Source organism: Chinchilla lanigera, unplaced genomic scaffold (genome assembly GCF_000276665.1).
Source record: "Chinchilla lanigera isolate Chin_1 unplaced genomic scaffold, ChiLan1.0 scaffold00015, whole genome shotgun sequence".
Classification (NCBI taxonomy): Eukaryota; Metazoa; Chordata; class Mammalia; order Rodentia; family Chinchillidae; genus Chinchilla; species Chinchilla lanigera.
In genome coordinates, this window is record NW_004955416.1 from 29,683,811 (window position 1) to 29,703,210 (window position 19,400).

The following is a 19,400-nucleotide window of genomic DNA, read 5'->3' on the forward strand; positions in this document are numbered from 1 at the left end:
ACTAGATTAATTACTATTTTTAGTTTTAGAAATATTTTAGCAAAAATAGTTTTTAACTTTAAAAAGCCCATGAATAAAACAGCTTCCTGTTCAATAATAAATGTATTTTTGTTTTAGTACTAGGGATTAGACCTTTGCACTGAGCTATCTCCCCAGCCCTTTTTAATGTTTTTTTTGTTTGTTTGTTTGTTTTGCCTTGTTTTTTGAGACAGGGTCTCAGTAAGTCATTAGGTTGTGCAGGCTAGGCACTCTTAATTGTGATCCTCTTGCCTCAGCCTCCCAGAGCGCTGGGATTACAGGCATGTGCCACCACGCTCGGCTTACGCATTTTTTAAAAATGTCAACAATAGAACTACTTCCCAGATGAATGCTAGGAAGTTAACACCACCTACTACACATACTGGTTTGCATATATTGCTACTAAGCTCCATTTTAATGAAAGCAGAATTTTATTATTATTTCATGAATTCATAAATTGGTGAATTTTATAAAAATGATTCTATTTGTATTTTTAGTCAGCTCAATACATTTTTTATTCCTTGAGACTTTTTCTTTGGTAATTACAAGTTTTTGGAGATTTTCCTGTCATCTGTTAATTTTTAGTTTGACTCAGTTATGACTACATGGCACACTTTCTATTGTATTACTTATCTACATGGTTTATTACCTTAGTTATTGCTATTGGATTGGGGACTCTTGCCCAGGTTCTTGATGCCCTGAAAAAACAAAGGCAGAACAGCCAAAAAGAGCAGGAAGATCAAAGATTTATTTGAGAACTGAAAGTATACTCTATCTGCTGGGAGCACCCAGAAGAAGAGCTGGTGCCCTAGGGAGCGTGGCTCTGAGGGCTTTAGGCATAGGGTCTGGGGTAGGACTGAGCCATTGGTCTGAGGTTTGACTCCGGCCAGTGAGCGACCTAGCTCGCCTCTTGGCAGGTGGTGAAGTTTTTGACTTTGTGTGGCCCATTCATTGAAGGAACTGTAATGGAATGCAAAGTCCCTGGGGGCAGGGTGTGGCGTATCAGCATTGTCAATAACATGGTAATTCATCTATATATTCCCAATATATTTGAGAGTCTGAGGAAAAAATCCAAGCTAAGCTCATCAGAATAAGTGTCATCTGCCTTTCTTTTTAACTCATTCCCATGGTATTTTGCAAATATTTACACTTATTTCATGTGGTTCTTTCCCCAGTTGTACCACAGGCTTCTTCGCAGTGAGATATTTTTGGTTTCGTGTATTCCTCCAGGACCTACTGAGGTGCGCACGTACCTAGCGACAACAACTCTACAAATTATACTAATTAAAACAATTCAAATATCTACCCATCCCCAGATCCTGCACCAACTTTTCCACAAAATTTTCTATGCATCTAACTCTAGCACCCCACAGACTTCTACAGAACCCGTGACCATGAGCTGTTCTCAAAAAGCAAATATTTTGAGGTGTTTTAGTATTTCTGTAATTTAACATTTAACTTTGAATTTTTAAGTGATGGAAGCAGTACTACAATAATTGTAATAGTGTTTGATAAGAGTTTGCCAGTCAATTAATGTAGTTTCTTGCAAATGTAAATCAAGCTTGCTCCAGTTCTACAAGGACTCCGCCACAGTCTTTAGGATGAAGAAAAATCACTGGCTTCCCATGTGCTCCTGTTTTGGCTTCTTCACTTAGAGTACGGATCTCCTTTTTTTTCAAATCCATCACAGCTTCATTGATATCATCCACCTTGAGAAAAGGAAATTAACGAGAATACACATGAGATTTTAAAACTACCATAGTACAGTACTGTAAGACTTAGAAGAAACATTAAAAGGTTATGCATTTGAGTTCATCTGCCTTTGGACAGGAACATTCTTAACACATCATAATGACTAGAAGTGTAGCTGTATATTAGAGTGCATACCATGTGCGAGTGTATACCATGTGCGAGACCCTGGGTTTCCTCTCCAACACTGCAAATTAACAAATAAAAAGCATCACAAAATATAAGCCTCTAATTTTCAGAGATATGAAAGAAGTTAGGAACTTTACCGTAAGGGAGCAAGTACAGTGCTGAAGAATTTCCATCATTAGTAAATGTTCCCCTGGTGACTTAAATTGTGTATTCTATACTTCATAATAGTTTCTTCTGATAATAATATTGCCGATATTTGGCAGCGTGGGGTACATGTTCTGTTTTGAAAAAGATGAGAGCAGACCAGCTCCAGTACAAGTGGATGCACATTGTATTAGTACTCCTATTTTTTTTTTTTTTTATCTTTTTGAGACAGTGTCTCCCTATGCAGTTCAGGCTGCCTTGAGCTCACTTTGTAGCCCGGGCTGGTCTCGAACTCACAATGATCCTCCTGCCTCAGCGTCCTGAGTGCTAGGATTACAGTCGTGCGCCACCATGCCTGGCTCTCCTACTTCTTTTTAAGGTTTTTGGTATATCAAAGTCGCATCCAGATGACCACAGTTCCTTCCATGCTAATCTGTACAGCAGAGCAAAACTCTCTCCAGGCATGAAGCTAGAACATTATAGCACTCCACTTGTCTGAGTGCCCTCTTTCAGGATTAACATTGTGTGCTGCCTAATGTCCAAGACCAGAAAATCATTGGTCAGGCAGGCGGATGAACTGGTTACTGTTACATCACCTTGGCTGCTATCAGAATTCTAAATCGGCAGGGTTATTTCTTAGCACTTTTAAAATGTCACTGCATACCATTCTATAATCTGTGTATCTTTCCTCTCTGATAGCTTTTATCATTTCTTTCTTTACTTTTGGCTTTCAGCTTGCTACTTGGTGTGCTTAGATTTCACTTTATTTTCATTTGCTCTACTTGAGACTGCTGAGCTGCTGAGCTTTCTGAATCTGTGGGTTGATGTCTTCCATCAGACTGGTAATGTCCTTGTTGACTATTTTTTCCATTACTGCCTCTGTTCTATTTTCGCTTTCCTCCTTTCCTAGGACTCCATGCTCTGCTAGAACCTTTTACTATGTCCTTCGTCTCTCTCATCTCCCCTCTGCTTTCTTTTCCTCCCATGTTTCTCCCTTATCTATGTTTTTTACTTCTTGATTTTGGACTTCTGACCTCTAGCCCTATGAGATGATAAATGCCTGTTGTTTTAAGCCACTAAGTTTATAGTAATCCTATACACATACAGTTCACTCTGTTAGCTCAGAGGGCCTAGAATCAATGATACCTCAGTAGCAATAAGCCAGCCTAGAGCTCAGATTTTGGTTTCTACTACATTCTCCAGTAATAGGAACCAGAGCTTCCTGGAAAAATGAATGGTTCTATGCTAGGGCATGGAATTTTGAGCTTGGTATACCTTTCAGTTTGAGAAAATAAGGAAATGCTTTAAAAAGAGATGGGGAGATGTCAAAGGATGTAAATGCCAACCAAGAGAGCTTCAAATGGCCAAAGCTAGAACAATTTGAGGAACAAAGTATAATAAATATCCACAGTGCAACTAATATAATTCTCCACACTCCTTACATGTGTTATGTAATGACTTCCTTCCAAAAAGTATAGCATGGAAGAGAAAAAAGCAAAGGACAACAAAGGAGAAACCAGACAACACTTCCTCAGGCAGGGATCAAGGTTAATCTCAGCAACAGTAAGTCATGTTCGTATTGTGTGTCCTTGATATGCTGTGTTGAGAAAGGCATTCTACCTAGTGGCCTTCCTTGCCCAAATCAATGGCCTCAGTCTAATGAGAATAAAACATCGGAAAAATCTCAATGGATGGCTTACAAAATAAATGACCAAAAATCTTCACAGTGTCAAGGTCATTAAGAACAAATAGGGAAGAATAGCCCAAGGAGTCATAATATCCAGATGTGATAAGGGGTCTTAGATGGCATCCTGGTGCAGAAACAGGACACTGGATAAAAGCCAAGGGAACCTGAAACACAGACTTTTGCTAGTAACAATGGGTTATCATTGGTTCATGGTGACAAATAAACTAATGTTAAGATGTTAATAATTTTTTATAAACCGCCTGTAGAGATTACTCACTAAGGAGCTGGGGATTTAGCTCAGCGGCAAAAGCGCTTGCCTGGCAAGCGCAAGGTTGTGAGTTCGGTTCCCGGTACCGGAGAAAAACCAAAAAAAAAAAAAGAGATTACTCACCATTTTTAATGAATGGCCCTTGCTAGAATCCTGATTAACAAGTCAAATATAAAAAGATATTTGTAACTCAACCTTGTAAGTTTGATTTATGGACTATATATAGATGATGCCTCTAAAGATTTCTCTTTAATTTTGATTGATATGATGTCACTGTGGTTATTTATTTCTTAGGGACACATGCTGAATAAAGGCAAAATGACAAGTGGTAAATTACTTTAAAATGATTTAACAAAGGAGAAGGGCCAATGAAGCAGGAGTAGCAGGATCGTGAAAACAAATCCTGGTGACAGAGTTTGGTGGTTCATTACATTTTCTCCTGCTTCTTGCATTTTTGAAATTTTTCACAAAATAATCATGATTCTTTTATAGTGCCCTTTTGATAACTTCTATTCTACCTATGATCATGAACATTTTAATTTATATAACATCCTATCAAAATACACATATCTACAATTCTGATGTTGCATCCCAATTTTTAGTACAGTATATACTTTTTCAATATCCCTGTATCTAAGAAATACTCCTAGGCCAAGAAACACTTCTTTCAATAAATTAGATTTACTTTTGAAAAGCACTGAATTGACACTGCACTTGCATCTACTTTGATTACTGTTTCTATCACTAAGTTTGACTTTAAAGATCGTGTACATTATTCAACCTTCTGCTAATGTTACTATAAAATTTACAATTCTGTAAGAGTTCTCTGAGTGTTTTGTTTGGCACCAGTAAAAAGAATGGAATAAAATTGTCTTCATTTTCTGAACTGAAAGTGATGCCAACCAATTCAATTTAGGAAATTAAGTCTGTCCCTCTCAGTAATAAAAATAAGTCAGTAATCACTCATCTTAAAAATGGATTTTTATGGTCTTTTAATAGTGCTTTTATAGTCTGTCAAACAATTACAGGTGTATTAGCTAGCTCTGCAAGGCCTTGAATGTCATTAGTGAAAATCTGGTCTGTTTTATTTTCATTTTAACTTATCAGCTTTTGAGTGTGTGGGCATGTGTCTGGGAGTGTATGTTGATTCTCCCATCACTGTAAATTAAGAGAGGTAGTAATCCAAATGAAACATGTTTGGATGTCACAATCAGAATTCACAATCTTCTGGTTCATCTTCTATCTTCTTTGGTGCTCAGTTGCCCTTTCTGAAAATGACAATGCAGTTTTGCTTGTAGGCAGGCAAGCTGTTGGGTAAATAACACCTTTTATCCTTAAGGCATATAGTTCTTAGTTTTATGAACAACTAAAATTTTATGAAGAAGTAATAATGTGCCGCTTTTAATAGTGCACGACAGTTTGGATGGCTTAAGAAACATAGGCTTTTATTTCACATAAAATTATACTGGTGTTAATTGATGTCAATAATGAATGAATTCAATCTTCAATTGACTGAAATCTATGAAAGTTAAAACGAGAAGTCTGCATTGAATATTTATGTTCTAATCGTCTCTCCCTCTGAAGCTAAAATCTAAGTGAATTATACAAACCTAACAGTGTTTTCCCTTTGCATGGGGTTCAAAGGCTTCCTGCGCACTCCTGGGAATTATTTCAGAGGGTGCACACTACCAAAGCTATATAGCCTGGGGGTGGCTACGTTGTTTCCCAGCTGGTGGTCTCCACTAAAATGTTCGTCAGTTGATAGCAAAATATTTAAGAAAAAAAAAAAATAATCCTAAGGGGCTAAAAACCCAAACCAACCAACCCAAACTGACTTATTTAATTGACAAGTGCTACGGTTTGGATCTCAAATGTCCTCAAAGGCCCTATGCTACAGGAGCGGGCCCAGCCTGTGGCGCTGTTGGGAGGTGGTAGAACTTTAGGAGGCGGGGCTTAGTGGAAGAAGCGAGGTCATGGGGGCGTGGCCTTGAAGGGGATATTGGGACCCTTTCCTTTTCTCTCTCTCTCTCTTCCCTGTACTTCCTGGCTGTCATGAGGTGAACAGGTCTCTTCTGCCACATCCTCCCACATGATGGTCTGTACCACCACAGGCCAAAGCAACAGTGCCAAGCAACCACGGGCTGAAACCTCTGAAGCCATGAGCTGAAACAGACTTCCCCTCCCTATAAGGTGATTACCTCAGGTGCACTCTCCCAGCGGTGGAGAGCTAACACTACAGGGCTCTTAATCTAAGATATCTCCTTTTCCCCCTCGATCTTCTCCTCCTCCTTCCTTGTTCCTCCTCTTCTTCTCCTTCCTCCCTCCTTCCCTCCCTTTCTGTAATAAAATACCCTTTATCTTATAAAATGATGTTAGCATTGGGTGGTAGTTTTAGCAATACAAAGTTTAAAACCTTGCCAACTTCCCACGTTTTCGTTTTGCTGTGTTCTCTGAGACTTTATCATGCTATGAAATCGTTGTATCTGGGAACAGGTGATCACTGGCAGAGAAACTCTGGCGGTTTTGTAAACCCAAAGTGAGAATGGATTTTTTTTGAGACAGTGTCTTGCTTTGTTGCCCTGGCTAGCCTTGAACTCCTCGCTCAAGGCTCAAGTGATCCTCTCACATCAGCTTCCCAAGTAGCTGGGACTTACAGGTGTGTGACACTGCAACTGGTTAGAATGGAGTGGTTTTAAAGGCGGGACAGTCTCATTCCCCCACTGTCTGTCTGTCTCTCTGTCCATGTCTCTGCCCCTCCTACCATCTTGGTAAGTTGCCCAAATTGGCCTTGAACTTGGACTCTCCTGCCCTCAGCCTTCCAAAGTTAGGGACTTCGGTCACTGGAGGTGTGTGGAGTAGTTGGGGGTACAGATGTGTCCACCAGGCCCAGAACTTCTCTCTCTTTTTGATTAAAGAACTTTCTCTAGCAAGCAGGAAATAAGCGACCTCCTTAGCCTTTTACTTTAGTTGTATAATTTTCTTTATAAGCATATATGCTCATGATAAAAGGTCTGAAAAATGAATAAGAACATAAACAGGAAACCAAGTCATTCATTATGCGACCACTCACAAACAAGATGGTAACAGCTGCACTTTACTTTTCTGCTATCTTATCTTTTCTCACGTGTTTTTTCTCATCAACCTGTAGCAGCAAGATCACGTGTAAGTCAGCTCTAACACCCTCTCTTTGGGAGTGATGCCATCTGCCCCTGGAAGGCCTGGCTGTACCACAGGCCTCCTCACACTGTGTGGGCCCAACACCCGTACAATGTCCCAGTGTGCAAACATCCGCACCTGCCCACCTCCGACTCCCTCAGCCCTCCCCTTCCCTGCACGGGTAGCGGCCTCCACTGGCCTCCCATGTACCACTTGGGTCTCAGCCCCGCACGTTAGCCACCACTCCCCCTGCAACGATGCACTCACGCACGCCTCACAGGACCACACACACAGCGTGCCGATGCCCTGCTCACACTCCTGGTGCTTTTCTACACATGCTGCCTCGTCCCCCTGCGCACTCCCCTCAAAGTGTGTGGGCTTCAACTTGAGCACTGAGTTGCGCCTTGGTCTGTCTGGGCTGGGGTGGCCTGCCATCAAAAGGTATCCACCTACCCATCCCACTTCTGGCGAGATCAGGCGCTTTCAGGGTGGTATGGCCACAGACCACATCACACTTCTGGAGGCTGGGACATCTAAGATCCAAGTGCTGGCAGATGTGGCATCTACTGACAGCTCGTTTCTCACAAACAGTGCCTCCGGCATCCTCCCGTGGGGCACAGGGTTGGCTGGCTCTCTGGGGGCTCTCTGGGGGCACCAAGCCCACTTGTGAGAGTTCCACCCCCTGAGCCTAATCACTTCCTAAAGGACTCCAACAGGACTTGGGGGCCACAGGCTCCAGCGCTGATGCCCCCCTTACTCTGACACCTCAGGCCAGGCTGCCCACTGTGCTACCCGCCCCCATCCTCCCTGCTCACACTCTGACACCCTCGCCGGTCCTCTCCACACACGGGCATGTGGCGTGGTCTCTGGCTTTCCTGTGGCAGGCAGCTCTTGCTCACGGATGGCCTCCTCACCCTCTAGGGCCCAACAGTATGCGCTGCCCCACCCCTGCTCTCTGCCATTACAGACAGCTAGTTTGCCTTCTCCTGAAGTATTCAGGCAGAGAGGAGGTCACAGTTACTCTTCAAACCGCTTTCTTTTTTTTTTTGTTTTGGCAACTAGAACGCAGTACCTGGCAGAACCAGCAGGTACAATGACCTTACCGTCGATTCTAGTTTGCCCAATACTTCCTCTTTGCTCTTTCGTAGTGACTTATGTTTACCCTTTTACGTCTCTTGGCTGTGTTTTATCATCTCCTCTGATCCTCCACAGAAAATGCAGAGCATGTGTTAATAAGCAAGCCCAGGGAGCAAGCCCCAGGAGGACAGGGACTTCGTCATTTGTTCACCTAGACACTCGTAGCACTTGCTATAGTCAATGTTAGCAATACTGAAAATACTTAACAACCAGAAAAATACAAAGGTAAAGAAGACTAGAAGGGCCTTTGTCTAGGAGCACAGTCTAAGAGAACCCTGCTGTGCTAGGTTCAACCCTTCGGTGGCTGAGCCTGGTGGGCTGGTGGGCGTGGCTGAGGGGTCCTAGGGAAGGCTTCTTCTGGAAAGGGGATGTTTCAAGGAACAGCTGTAATGAACCAGAATGGACACATATAAGTATTTCTACAACCTCAGTACAAATGTATTAAATACATGAAGATCTTCAAGCGGCCCTTAAGGGTTCATGGTGACATACTTTGCTAGCTGGTGGAAGCGTGGTCAGTCCTAACCAACACCAGAAGCAGATGCCCACAGCTGAAAGGAGGAGCGGTATACTTTGGTCACTGTTTGTAGAGGCCTCACTCTAAGGCAGGTGGCACAGCAGAGGGCCATCATGGAGGAGAAACAGTTCATGGTGTGGCAGAGAGGAAGCAGAGTAGGATCGAGGCAGGAGGAGGTGACGCACCCTTTCCACTTGGTCCCAAGGGACCAGCCTCTTCTGAGGCTTCACCTCCCAACATCACATTGAGCCAGTAGCGGGCTCATCCACCAGCGAGTATCACACACCCATGGACCAATCACCACCCCAAAGCCCCTCCAGTGAATGCGTGAGGCTTTTGGGAGACATCTTTTTTTTAAGTTTTTTGAGACAAGGTCTTGCTCTGTAGTCCAGGTTGGCCTTGAACTCACTATGTAACTCAGGTAGGCCTCAAACTCATGGCAGTCCTCCTGCCTCAGCCTCCTGAGCACTGGGATTACAGGTATGCATCACCACGCCCGGCTCAGGGACATTATCTAGATATAAACAATAACAATGAGCAAGAGAAGAAAAAATGGAACACAATCACCCAGAGCAAGGCAAAGACACAAGTACAAGACATTTAGCCAAATCTCATAGGAAAAAGTGGAAATCATCAAAATTGAAGAGAGAAAAAGCTGAGAACTGATGAGACTGAAGCATGTGTAAGAAAAAGGACGTTCTATCGGAAATTTTTGTTGAGTCATCTAAAAGCCATGGAGAGCCCACAACAAACATACTGTAAAATCAAAAGTTTTATATGCGGTCCCCGTGAGAAAGAACATAAAGGACCCTGCAATGTCATATTATGTTATTTTTTATTAATGCTATAAAAAGGGATGGCATTAAGAGATACATGGCAATAAACCATACAGCTATAGAAGAACTGTGAGTACTCTGAAAAGACAGACTTCTCAGTGCTATGTCCAAAACATTAAAAAAAGCTAAAAAAAACTGGTTTTTGTGGATGTGCTGCATATCCACTATCAAGTACCAATTATCTTGAGTCTCCTTCTAGTTACAGAAGCAAGACAGGTTGTCTCTTCTGTGGCGTTAATGATTCTGGATCCCACTTTTACCAATTTGAAAACTAAATCATTCTAGAGCCTTTAGAAGTTTCACCATTTTCTATCTGCTCAGAACACATTAATGTACTGATGGTTACCGCACTTTAAAAATGCCTACAGGTTCCTTCCTACTCGTCCTGCAAGAGGCAGGATGCAGGGACTCTCCCTCACATCTGGCTACCTTGAACCTGCCATGACCGATGGAAGAAGGCAGAAGTGCTGCTGTGCGGCCTCTGAGCTGAGGGCAGAGAATACCATGTTACTCTGCTTGTTCTGTTGGGACACTCATTCTGGGAAAGCCAATTGCCCAATAAGAAGCCCAGCAATGCTCTAGCCTTAGCTTGTAGAGGTGAAGGAGGCACCGGTACAAGCCCAGCTGTGAGTCCAGCTGTGAGTCAGCATCAACTGCCGACCATGTGAATGAAGTAGTTAGGACACCCAGCCCAGTGGAGGTGACTGTGACCACCGCTGACACTTGTCACCATGTGAGATTCCAAGCAACAGCCCTCCTGAACTTCCTGACCCACAAAATCTTCAGCAAATAAAATACTTTGCTGCTCAGCGCCCTTCTATTACATGGCAACAGGAACCAGAAGAATGATCAGAGAAGTGCTTTCTGACTGGCTCCATCACTTTTTGTACTTGGAAGACAATTCCAGACCCAAGCTGTATTAGCCAGAATAGACAAGGTCGTACTCTTGGAACACAATGAAGCTTGGAATTTCAACAGGTCCCTTCAGCAAAAATGTATTTTCTATTCAAGGAAAGGCAAGAAATTCCGCTTTATTGATGGGGTCAGGGAAAGAAGCCTCCTCTATCTCACAACACCACTGTCTTGCAAATTACTACAACAGAGGAGAAAGATTAATAATTCTCAAAGATTGTCACCCTATAGCATCTTTCCATTCAAAAGACTGTCGTGCTATGCTGACGACACCAGGATAATTTTTTAAAAAATTACCAGTGTTGAGTATGGTGGCACATGCCCTAATTCCAGCTAATCAGAGGATCACAAGTTACAGGCTAGCCTAGGTAACTTATTGAGACTCTGTCTCAAAATAAAAATAAGACCAACAGGGATTGGGGTGCAGAACAATGGTAGAGCACTTGCCTAGCATGCATGAGGTGTGGTTTCCTTTTCTTCCTGTTAACTCCAGTGACCCCAAAGGTTTAATGGGGCACATAGCTGCCTAGCCACAGACTACATTCCCCAGTCTCCCTTGCAGCCATGTGTGCCACGTGACTAAAAGGCTAATGGGGTGTGGACAGAAGTGATGCATACAATGTCCAGAATCATCCTAACGGTGTCTGCTTTGTGTTCTCTCTCTGGCTGGCCAAGAGGAATGCCTGGGACAACCTACAAACAGAGTGCTACAGGTGGCAGAACTGCCCCATCAGTTGGATTAACTCAATTTTAGACTGAAAATGGGAACATAAAATCTATCTAGGTAAACTTTCTCTCTGTCTCTGTCTCTCCCTCTCTCTTTCTCCCTCCCTACCTCCCTCTAATTTGTGGTACTAGAGACTGAACCTAGAGTTTGTGCATGCTAAGCATCCACCACTGATCTATGTGCCCAGTCCCTACACCATTTTTAAAAATTCAATATTTATTGGTGATTTTTAAAATAGAGAGCTTTGCAAGCTATAAATAGATACCACCTTTAATAAAACTTTCAGCAAGAAAGTTGCCCCCTTTTATTTCTTTGCGGGGGTTGCAGAATGATGATAGGTGGTGTCAGACTGAAGTAGTAACTACTTTCCAGACTTTCTCCTATTACCGACCTTCATTTCATACTTATATACATTTTCATTTCCCTCTTTTGATCTCTACCTTTGAACTTGCGGTTACTTCACTGAACTCCTACTTAACTGAACTTCTAACCACACAGCCAGCTCCTTTGAAGGCCTGGACTCTTGATGTAGAACCTGGACAGAACAGTGTGGAAGAGAGTGGATTCAAAGGCAGACGGTCCTGCATCTCTTCCTGGGGGACTTAAACGGGTCTACTGATGAAACCTGGAACCAAAAGTAACCTCTTAAGAATCAAAGGGTAAATATTAGGCCTTGTGTAGTTATATGGTCTGATGTCTTGTAATTCCCCAAATTTTATAATTTTATTTATTTATTTATTTATTTGGTTAAGACAGGGTCTCCAACAAATGTAGTATACGCTGGTCTTAAACTCACTTATGTAGCCCAGGCCGGCCTTGAACTCATGGCAATCCTCCAGCCTCAGCCTCCTGAGTGCTGGGATTACGGGTGTGCACCATCATGCCCAGCCACCTCAAGTTTTAAACTCAGTTAATACAACACAGACAATCAGCTTTCATGGCCAAGAGTGCACAACCTGGAATCAGAACAAATCTGGGCTCAATCTTGTCACTTAAAATGAATTTTACTGTGGTCAAGTTAAGTTTGTTTTCTCTCCAGCCAACTGGGATTAATAACATCTTCATGGGGTAGCTATGAGAATGAAAGGAAAAACTTGTATGTAGTACTTCACAGGTTGGCAAAGGGAACTCAGTGTGTTTTAGTTGTTACATTAACTCTATGGTGTTCCATGTGCTCTTTCTTCTGCCTAGCAGACCCTTTTCCTATTGTTCATCCGGGAATTCCTTCACTGTCATCCTGCAGCTCCTGGTCTTGTGGCACCAAGAAGACACAGTACACTCTACTTGTTTACATCCTGCCCCTCCTCACTGTGAATAAGGCCCATCTCTTGCGTGTGGCTGAATCCCAAGCACTTGGTAGAATACACACTGTAGATTCTCAACTATGTTTGCAATAACAAACTGAACACATCCTGACTTCAATCTAGAATCAACTCACCTTTCTTCTGGACAGAGAATGATCCCCAACTATTAATTATGCCATTACTTCTAGCAAAGGAATCACCCTATCAAATGAATTTAAGTTGAAGCCTAATTGGTGCTGCTGGTATTCCAAAGAACATGATTACTTGCAGATGAATGTTCTCTAATGAGAATGTTCTTGTCTAACGTTTCCTCAAGTTTTCTCAGAAACTGTTAACAAATACAACTTAGAAGATCCTAAAAATCACAGTCAGTAACTGACAATGTATCGCTTTTATAATAAGGAACAAGTTATTGGAATTTTAAGCACAAAAAATAATTATAATACTTTGGGCTAGGAGTGTAGCTCAGTGGTAGGGCACATGCTTAGCATGCACAAAGCCCTGGGTTCACTCCTCAGCATCAGAAAAAATAAAACAAACAAAACAAGACAAACTTAGCACTTCTCCTAATTGTCATATAATAAAAGCAATTGTATTCCTATTACATGACCATTATATATATAAAACCTAGAGCAAGAGCCCATGTTTTACCCAACTTTGAGGGCTACTTAGTGGTTGAATTCAGACTTCAATAAAATACATTAACATACTTTTTAGTTTTTTAGAGCATAAGAGAATATATATATAGATATATATATACATGGATTAACCTTCAAGTAGGACTATTATTCCCTTTAAAGATCTTAATGAAAGTTTCTGAGGACAGTGACCACGTGTATGTAGTCTTGCAGAGTAAAAGGAAAGACTGACATCACCAAACACTAAAATAATAAAAATACCTCAATGCAGATGTGATGCATTCCTCCAGCCTTGTTTTTCTTCAGAAAACCTTCAATTGGACTGTTACTTCCCAGTGGATGAAGCAGCTCCATCTTGGTGTTTCCCAGGTTGACGAAAACAACAGAGACTCCATGTTCTGGAACAGGGACCACTTCACTTACCTGGGCCCCCAGAATATCCTTGTAAAATGCTGAGGCCTTCTCCAAATCCGGCACTGCTATGGCTACATGATTGAGTCGACCCAGGTTCCAGACAGGACCTGCCGTTGGATGCCGGGACTGTGACACCGAAAACGCCCTCACTGTTGAAAGAGGTGTGTGGAGTCTAGAAAAGAGCTCTGAAAAGTTGCACTGCTGTCAATATCCTTCTGAGAATTAATGTATTTCTAAATTTAATTTTTAAAACTAATCAAATAACTCATGTTAAATTATCTATCTATCTATCTATCTATCTTTATTTATTGAAGTTAAATCAGGGGGAATAAGTAGAAAAACGTATGACAAAATTATTCATTCTGCTCTGCCCAGAATTGAAAAGCTACTTGTTTAGAATTTCAAAAGTTAATTCTGAACTTCAACTAGATTCTGAGCAGTGATATTTGCTCATAATAAGTTTTATTTATTGACAATACTTAAAGGATAACTGTATATTAAGAAGCACTCGCTAATCTCTGCATTTCACAGGGCAGAAGTTGTAATGTGAGAAGGAAACAACATACATTTCCTAAGAGCAATCAAATTTCTTCCCTACCTAGATCCATGTTTTGTCTTACAATGTGTAATTAAGTTTATCAAAGGCATAACTGTACAGTACTTTTAATGTGTATTTTATTTGAATGATTAGCAATGAAGGAAAATTAACTGTTGGGGGATAAACAAGCAAAGATCAAAGGGGTACTCTACTTATGTTTCTTTTCTTATTTTGTAGGAACAGCGGTAGAAATGCTTCTGAATGTGAAGAAACCTCCTTTCACTCAGTAACTGAAGAAGGCCACAAGGAGTCCTCCCCGTGTATTACTCTGCTTCCTCATCCACCCAAACCCTGGGCTTTTAAGAGCCAGAGCCCACCCCCAACTCCAGAATGAAAATTACACACATGCCTGAGCTCCACATATAATCTTGTAAAACTGTATAACTTAATAAAAAAGTGTAAAACAGCAAAATAAAGATCATATGCAGAATGTTAAATAATAGGCGTTAGTTTTTAGTGAAAACCACTTTAAGCTACTTCATTCAGAGCTTCAGCTAACAAAAAACATATCCCTTAACTGAAATTTTTTGATAACAAGGAAATTAAAGTAACACTCTTTGAAGATCATCAGCTTGCACTGTAATTCAATAGAAGGCAAAATTCAGTCTAAGATGATCTTCTGTCAAGCCCCAGTCCATATTATTGATTACTAAAGTATCCAAAAACTGTCATTATAAGTAACAGGGAAAAAGGAACTCTGTGACATTGTTGGTGGGAATGTAAACTAGTACAACTACTATGGAAATCAGTATGGAGATTCCTCAAAAAACTAAAATTAGAAATTTCATTCAATCCAGCTATTTTTCTTCTAGGTATCGTCCAGAAAGAGCTAAATAAAGCATTACAGTATTACAATGATACATGCACACTCTGTTTATAGCAGCACAATTTGTAATAGTTCAATCTTGGAAATGGTCTACATGTCCATCAACAGATGAATGGATAAGGAAAACAGGGTATTTACACATGATAGAGTACTACTCTGCCATAAGAATAAACGAATTATTTATAGGAAAATGGATGCACCTTGAAACCATAATGTTAAGTGAAATAAATCAGATATGAAAGCTTGATGATTGCATGATTTCTCTTATATGAGAAAACCAAAGTATAAGTAAAGAGGAAAATAAAAGATAATAGAAAATAGAGAGATAAATCTTTTGCAAAATGGAAGGAGTTCAAGAAATGGAGGAGGTGGGAGAGAAGGGGATGAAAAAAGAACTAAAATGTATTATGTACATGTACCAATCCTCATGATGAATGTAATTGTTATGTACCGCAAACACATGCTAATAAAAAATTCAAAGTTTTATAGGAGGAAAGTAAACACTTGCACAGATAATAAAATACAGGTTAATATAATGCAGTTCCATAGACTCACTGTGCTAATATAAATTCCAACTGTATTACAACAGGTACACACACATAAACATATATTTGAAACTAAATTCCATGAAAATACCCAATCCTTCCTAGAATGATGTGCTTTGACATTTTCTACTGTATTTTATTTCAGTTTTTAATATCTACATATCTGACTTGCTGGTTTGTTGCACAATAAATTCGTCTGTTCTTGTGTTAATGACAATGATGATGAATGCAGGGCTTTCTGTGGTGACCATGAGCTTCTCATGAGGATGTGGTGATGAGGAATTTTACAAATGCTAACAATCAACAAAAGTCCTTGGTGAAACTGTTCCTATCTCCTTTCTTTCTCAGCATTTCTACTATATGTGCAATTTGCAGTGGAAGTTTACTATATAAAGTATTTATATGTAAAAAAACACTGTAGCTGCACATGGTGGCTCACACTTGTAATCTCAGCAATAGGACAGCTGAGGCAGGAGGACTGCCAGTTACAGGCCAGCCTGGGATACGCAGTAAGTTCAAGGCCGGCTTGGACTACACTGTGCAACTCTATCGGAAAGCCTCCCGTATGTCCCCAAAACACCCACCAAAGAACAAAAAAAGCCCCAAATCTACTGCAGGTAGAGAGGATCTGTGAGCTTTGAGTAGCCTATTAGAAAGCTGGCAAGTCAAATACTGAGCTCAGGTATTTCTAAATTCTCCTTACCAGAGTGATCTCTGTGAGAGATGGGGCAATAGGATCTTTGGGCAGGCATCCTATGACCAGCAAGGGAACATACAAGAACTTCAAAAGAACAAATGACAGGATGTTCCAATGAAAGCAAAGTTTTATATCCTATGCCAATTTGCTGTAGGGATATTTCAAAAACGCTGGCTCTGAAAAGGCAGCCCAAGCAATTCATGTTTTTGGAAGCTTCACTGAAGACTATTTAAAACCTCCTTGGTACTTGGGTTTTGTAGAAGAAAAGGGTCTTGTTTCCTTTAATAGGAAACAAAAAGCTCCTGTATACGTTGGAAAGATGGAAAGACAACATTAAAATGTAGGATTTTGAAGTTTGTGCTCAAATACAGTAAGAATACTTATTATTTAAAGAGATTATATATTGACCTTACATATAAAGTGTCATAAAATTGTGACTATCATAAGTTTTCAGCCATTTTACATCTTAATAGCTTTTAAAGATTTATAATTTACATACTATAAAGTTCACCCACTGGAGGCATACAGTTCAGTAGATCCTATGAGAGCTGCAAAACTGTGCAACTTTCACATGATACGTATTTTCACCTAAGAGGCAATGTACCTTGTGGCTAGAGATGGGAGCTTTGGTAATTGACTGTTCTGGTTTAAACCTTGACCTTACCATTAGTGGTATTACTTAAACCAGTTACTCAACCTCTTTTGTCATTGTTTTTATCTACATAAAATTTTTAAAAAATCATCTCATAGGAGTTCATGAGGTTAAATGTCATGCCTGCAATCCCACCTGTTCAGCAGGCTGAGGAAAGGCCAACCAGGACAAGTTACCAAGATCCTTTCTCAAAAATGAAGTAAAAAGGGCTAAGGACACAGCTCATTCCAAAAGCACTTGCTTAGCATGTACAAGGCCCTGGGTTCAACTCCCAATATGTACTTCAAAAACTAAAACAGCTAAGGGTACTTATATTTGGTAATGTCTTGGCCTGCAGTGCTTTTGCATGCACTGTTTCAGTCATTAGTCCACTACTTTTTATGACAGGGACACCACTCCCTGCTTTTCACACTGGACAACTATACAGGCTCTGATTTCAGTGTTGGTAGTATTTAAGTATTTAGTGATTACTGACCTCTTGGAGTTTTATTGCAGGAAGCACTTAAAAGCATAACATGCTGTTTGCTTTTTGATACAGGAATACGGATGTACAATTTTCCTCAAAGTTAGTTGCTTATGATAACCCTCCGATTCACCTACACTGATCACGCCTATGATTTTTAACTTGGAAACTTTTAACATCATAAAGAAATGGAAATTGTTTAACAAATCTTCCTCTCAAGCACCTGTAAATTACTATATCTAACGCTGGTATGCACCCAGTAATCTCCAGAAATTCTCCATGTTTGGTCATCTGCTGAGTTATCTATCATCTGTAGAGGAGAGAAGCCACTGGGGTTAAAGCTACTTGATTTTACTTCATCTTCTAGTATAGACCTAAAGGTTTATGTTATTGTTCCAGTTATGTGTCAGTGCTATTTCATAACCTTTCCAAAATCTGTAATTGGGTCTAAGTAAACTATGAAGTTACAAATACTAAATCAGAAGTCCATGATGATGCAGGCTGGCACTGTCGATTAGTTTTCGTGGCCATAAAATAGAGACAAAGGCAAAAGATCAGTGAGCGTTTTATTTAATCCTCACATTTCAGAAATACATAAACAGTGCTGACGGGAATTAAGTAATTTTCTTCAAGCTTACATTTAGCGGCAAGGCTGGGCCTCACGTCCAGATCTGCCTGACATAGGAGCTGATGCTGTTAAATTATCATTCAACTCATTCCTTTGAAATTCTTTACCTTTTTTTGATTCTTAGTTTTTAATATCATTGGTGTATGACCTACTTTATAACAGATGGCTTTGGAAGAGCTAATACAAGATGACTCTTTGTTTTGTGCGTTTTTTACAAAGACCTGACATGTATTTTACCAAGGATAGAAAGGCCAATAGGGTGGGTTACCACCAAACTTGAGTACTGCCTGTTAATTGGAAATTCATTTTTAATAACTGCTCAGCCTGTTGATGGCACTTGTGAAGGCAGCTGAACCTATCAGAACACATTTTTTCTTTGCATGTGGCTCAGCTGGGTGTCCCGGTAGTTTATAACAGGGGATAATTCAGAGCTTTTGGGATTGGTGAGAAATGGTAGAAGGATCAATAAAGAGCTCAGGGAGCTGGGGATTTAGCTCAGCGGCACAGCGCTTGTCTGGCAAGCGCAAGCTCGTGAGTTTGATTCCCGGTACTGGAAAACAAACAAACAAGAATAATAATAAATAAATAAATGAATAAATAAAGAGCTCGGTTTGAGATGGGACTTCGAAGGATGAGCAAGTCTTACATTGCAACAGGTGGAAAAGGAGCGAAAGCTAACATTAGCAAAAGTTCCTCCCCTTGACCACTTTTTGAATGTACCAGTGGAAAGATCTGTCACAAAGGCTCAGGAGTAACTCTGGGGCATGGCGGCTTCACACCTTCTTCCCCAAAGGAAACCTCAGATTAAGGGACGTGCCTTCATGAAAGCAACAAGAGAGGAAAAGGAAAAAGAACAAAGTGGGAGAGCCGGAAAACGTGAGCATGTCATCACTGACTCTATCCAGCCTTTTTTTTTTTTAATCGAGGTGGCGAGAACTCCAAGAACTTCCAAATCCTGGTATCTGGGCACAAGGGTCAAACACTCCCCGGGTGTACTTTACCCCACTGACCTTCAGGTGTCCCCGCAGGATCCCAAACGCGTTCGGATTTGCACACGCCTTCCGGGACTCACCCCGTCCCGGGTCTCCCGGTCTGGCCCCTGCGGTGCGCGGTAAGAGCACTCGCCGCGCCCTGCATCCCCTCTTCCTCCCCCGCTCTCCGGCCCACACACAGTAAGGGGAGACCTCGACCGCGCGCAGCCCCAGGAGGCGGCGACACTCACCCCAAGAAGGACCCGCGCTAAGGTCCCTTCGGGCCGAGGCGGTGACAGCGGGCGGGAACGCGCCGCAGGCCCCGGCGCTCGTCCACCCGGGCCTCCTCGCCTCCCGGCCCCGCCAGGCCCCTGCGCCCCGCCC

General features: G+C 41.3%; 1 protein-coding gene across 1 annotated transcript in view; it reads right to left on the reverse strand.

Annotated features, from left to right (window-relative positions):
- Nucleotides 1-746: 746 nt before the first annotated feature.
- Nucleotides 747-19,400, reverse strand: part of Mcee (methylmalonyl CoA epimerase) — a gene marked incomplete in the record, with an annotated part of 18,939 nt that continues 285 nt past the window's right edge. The window contains 2 exon segments of the mRNA XM_013512610.1: nt 747-1,727; nt 13,484-13,821. Coding sequence (XP_013368064.1) covers nt 1,575-1,727; nt 13,484-13,821 — 491 coding nt within the window.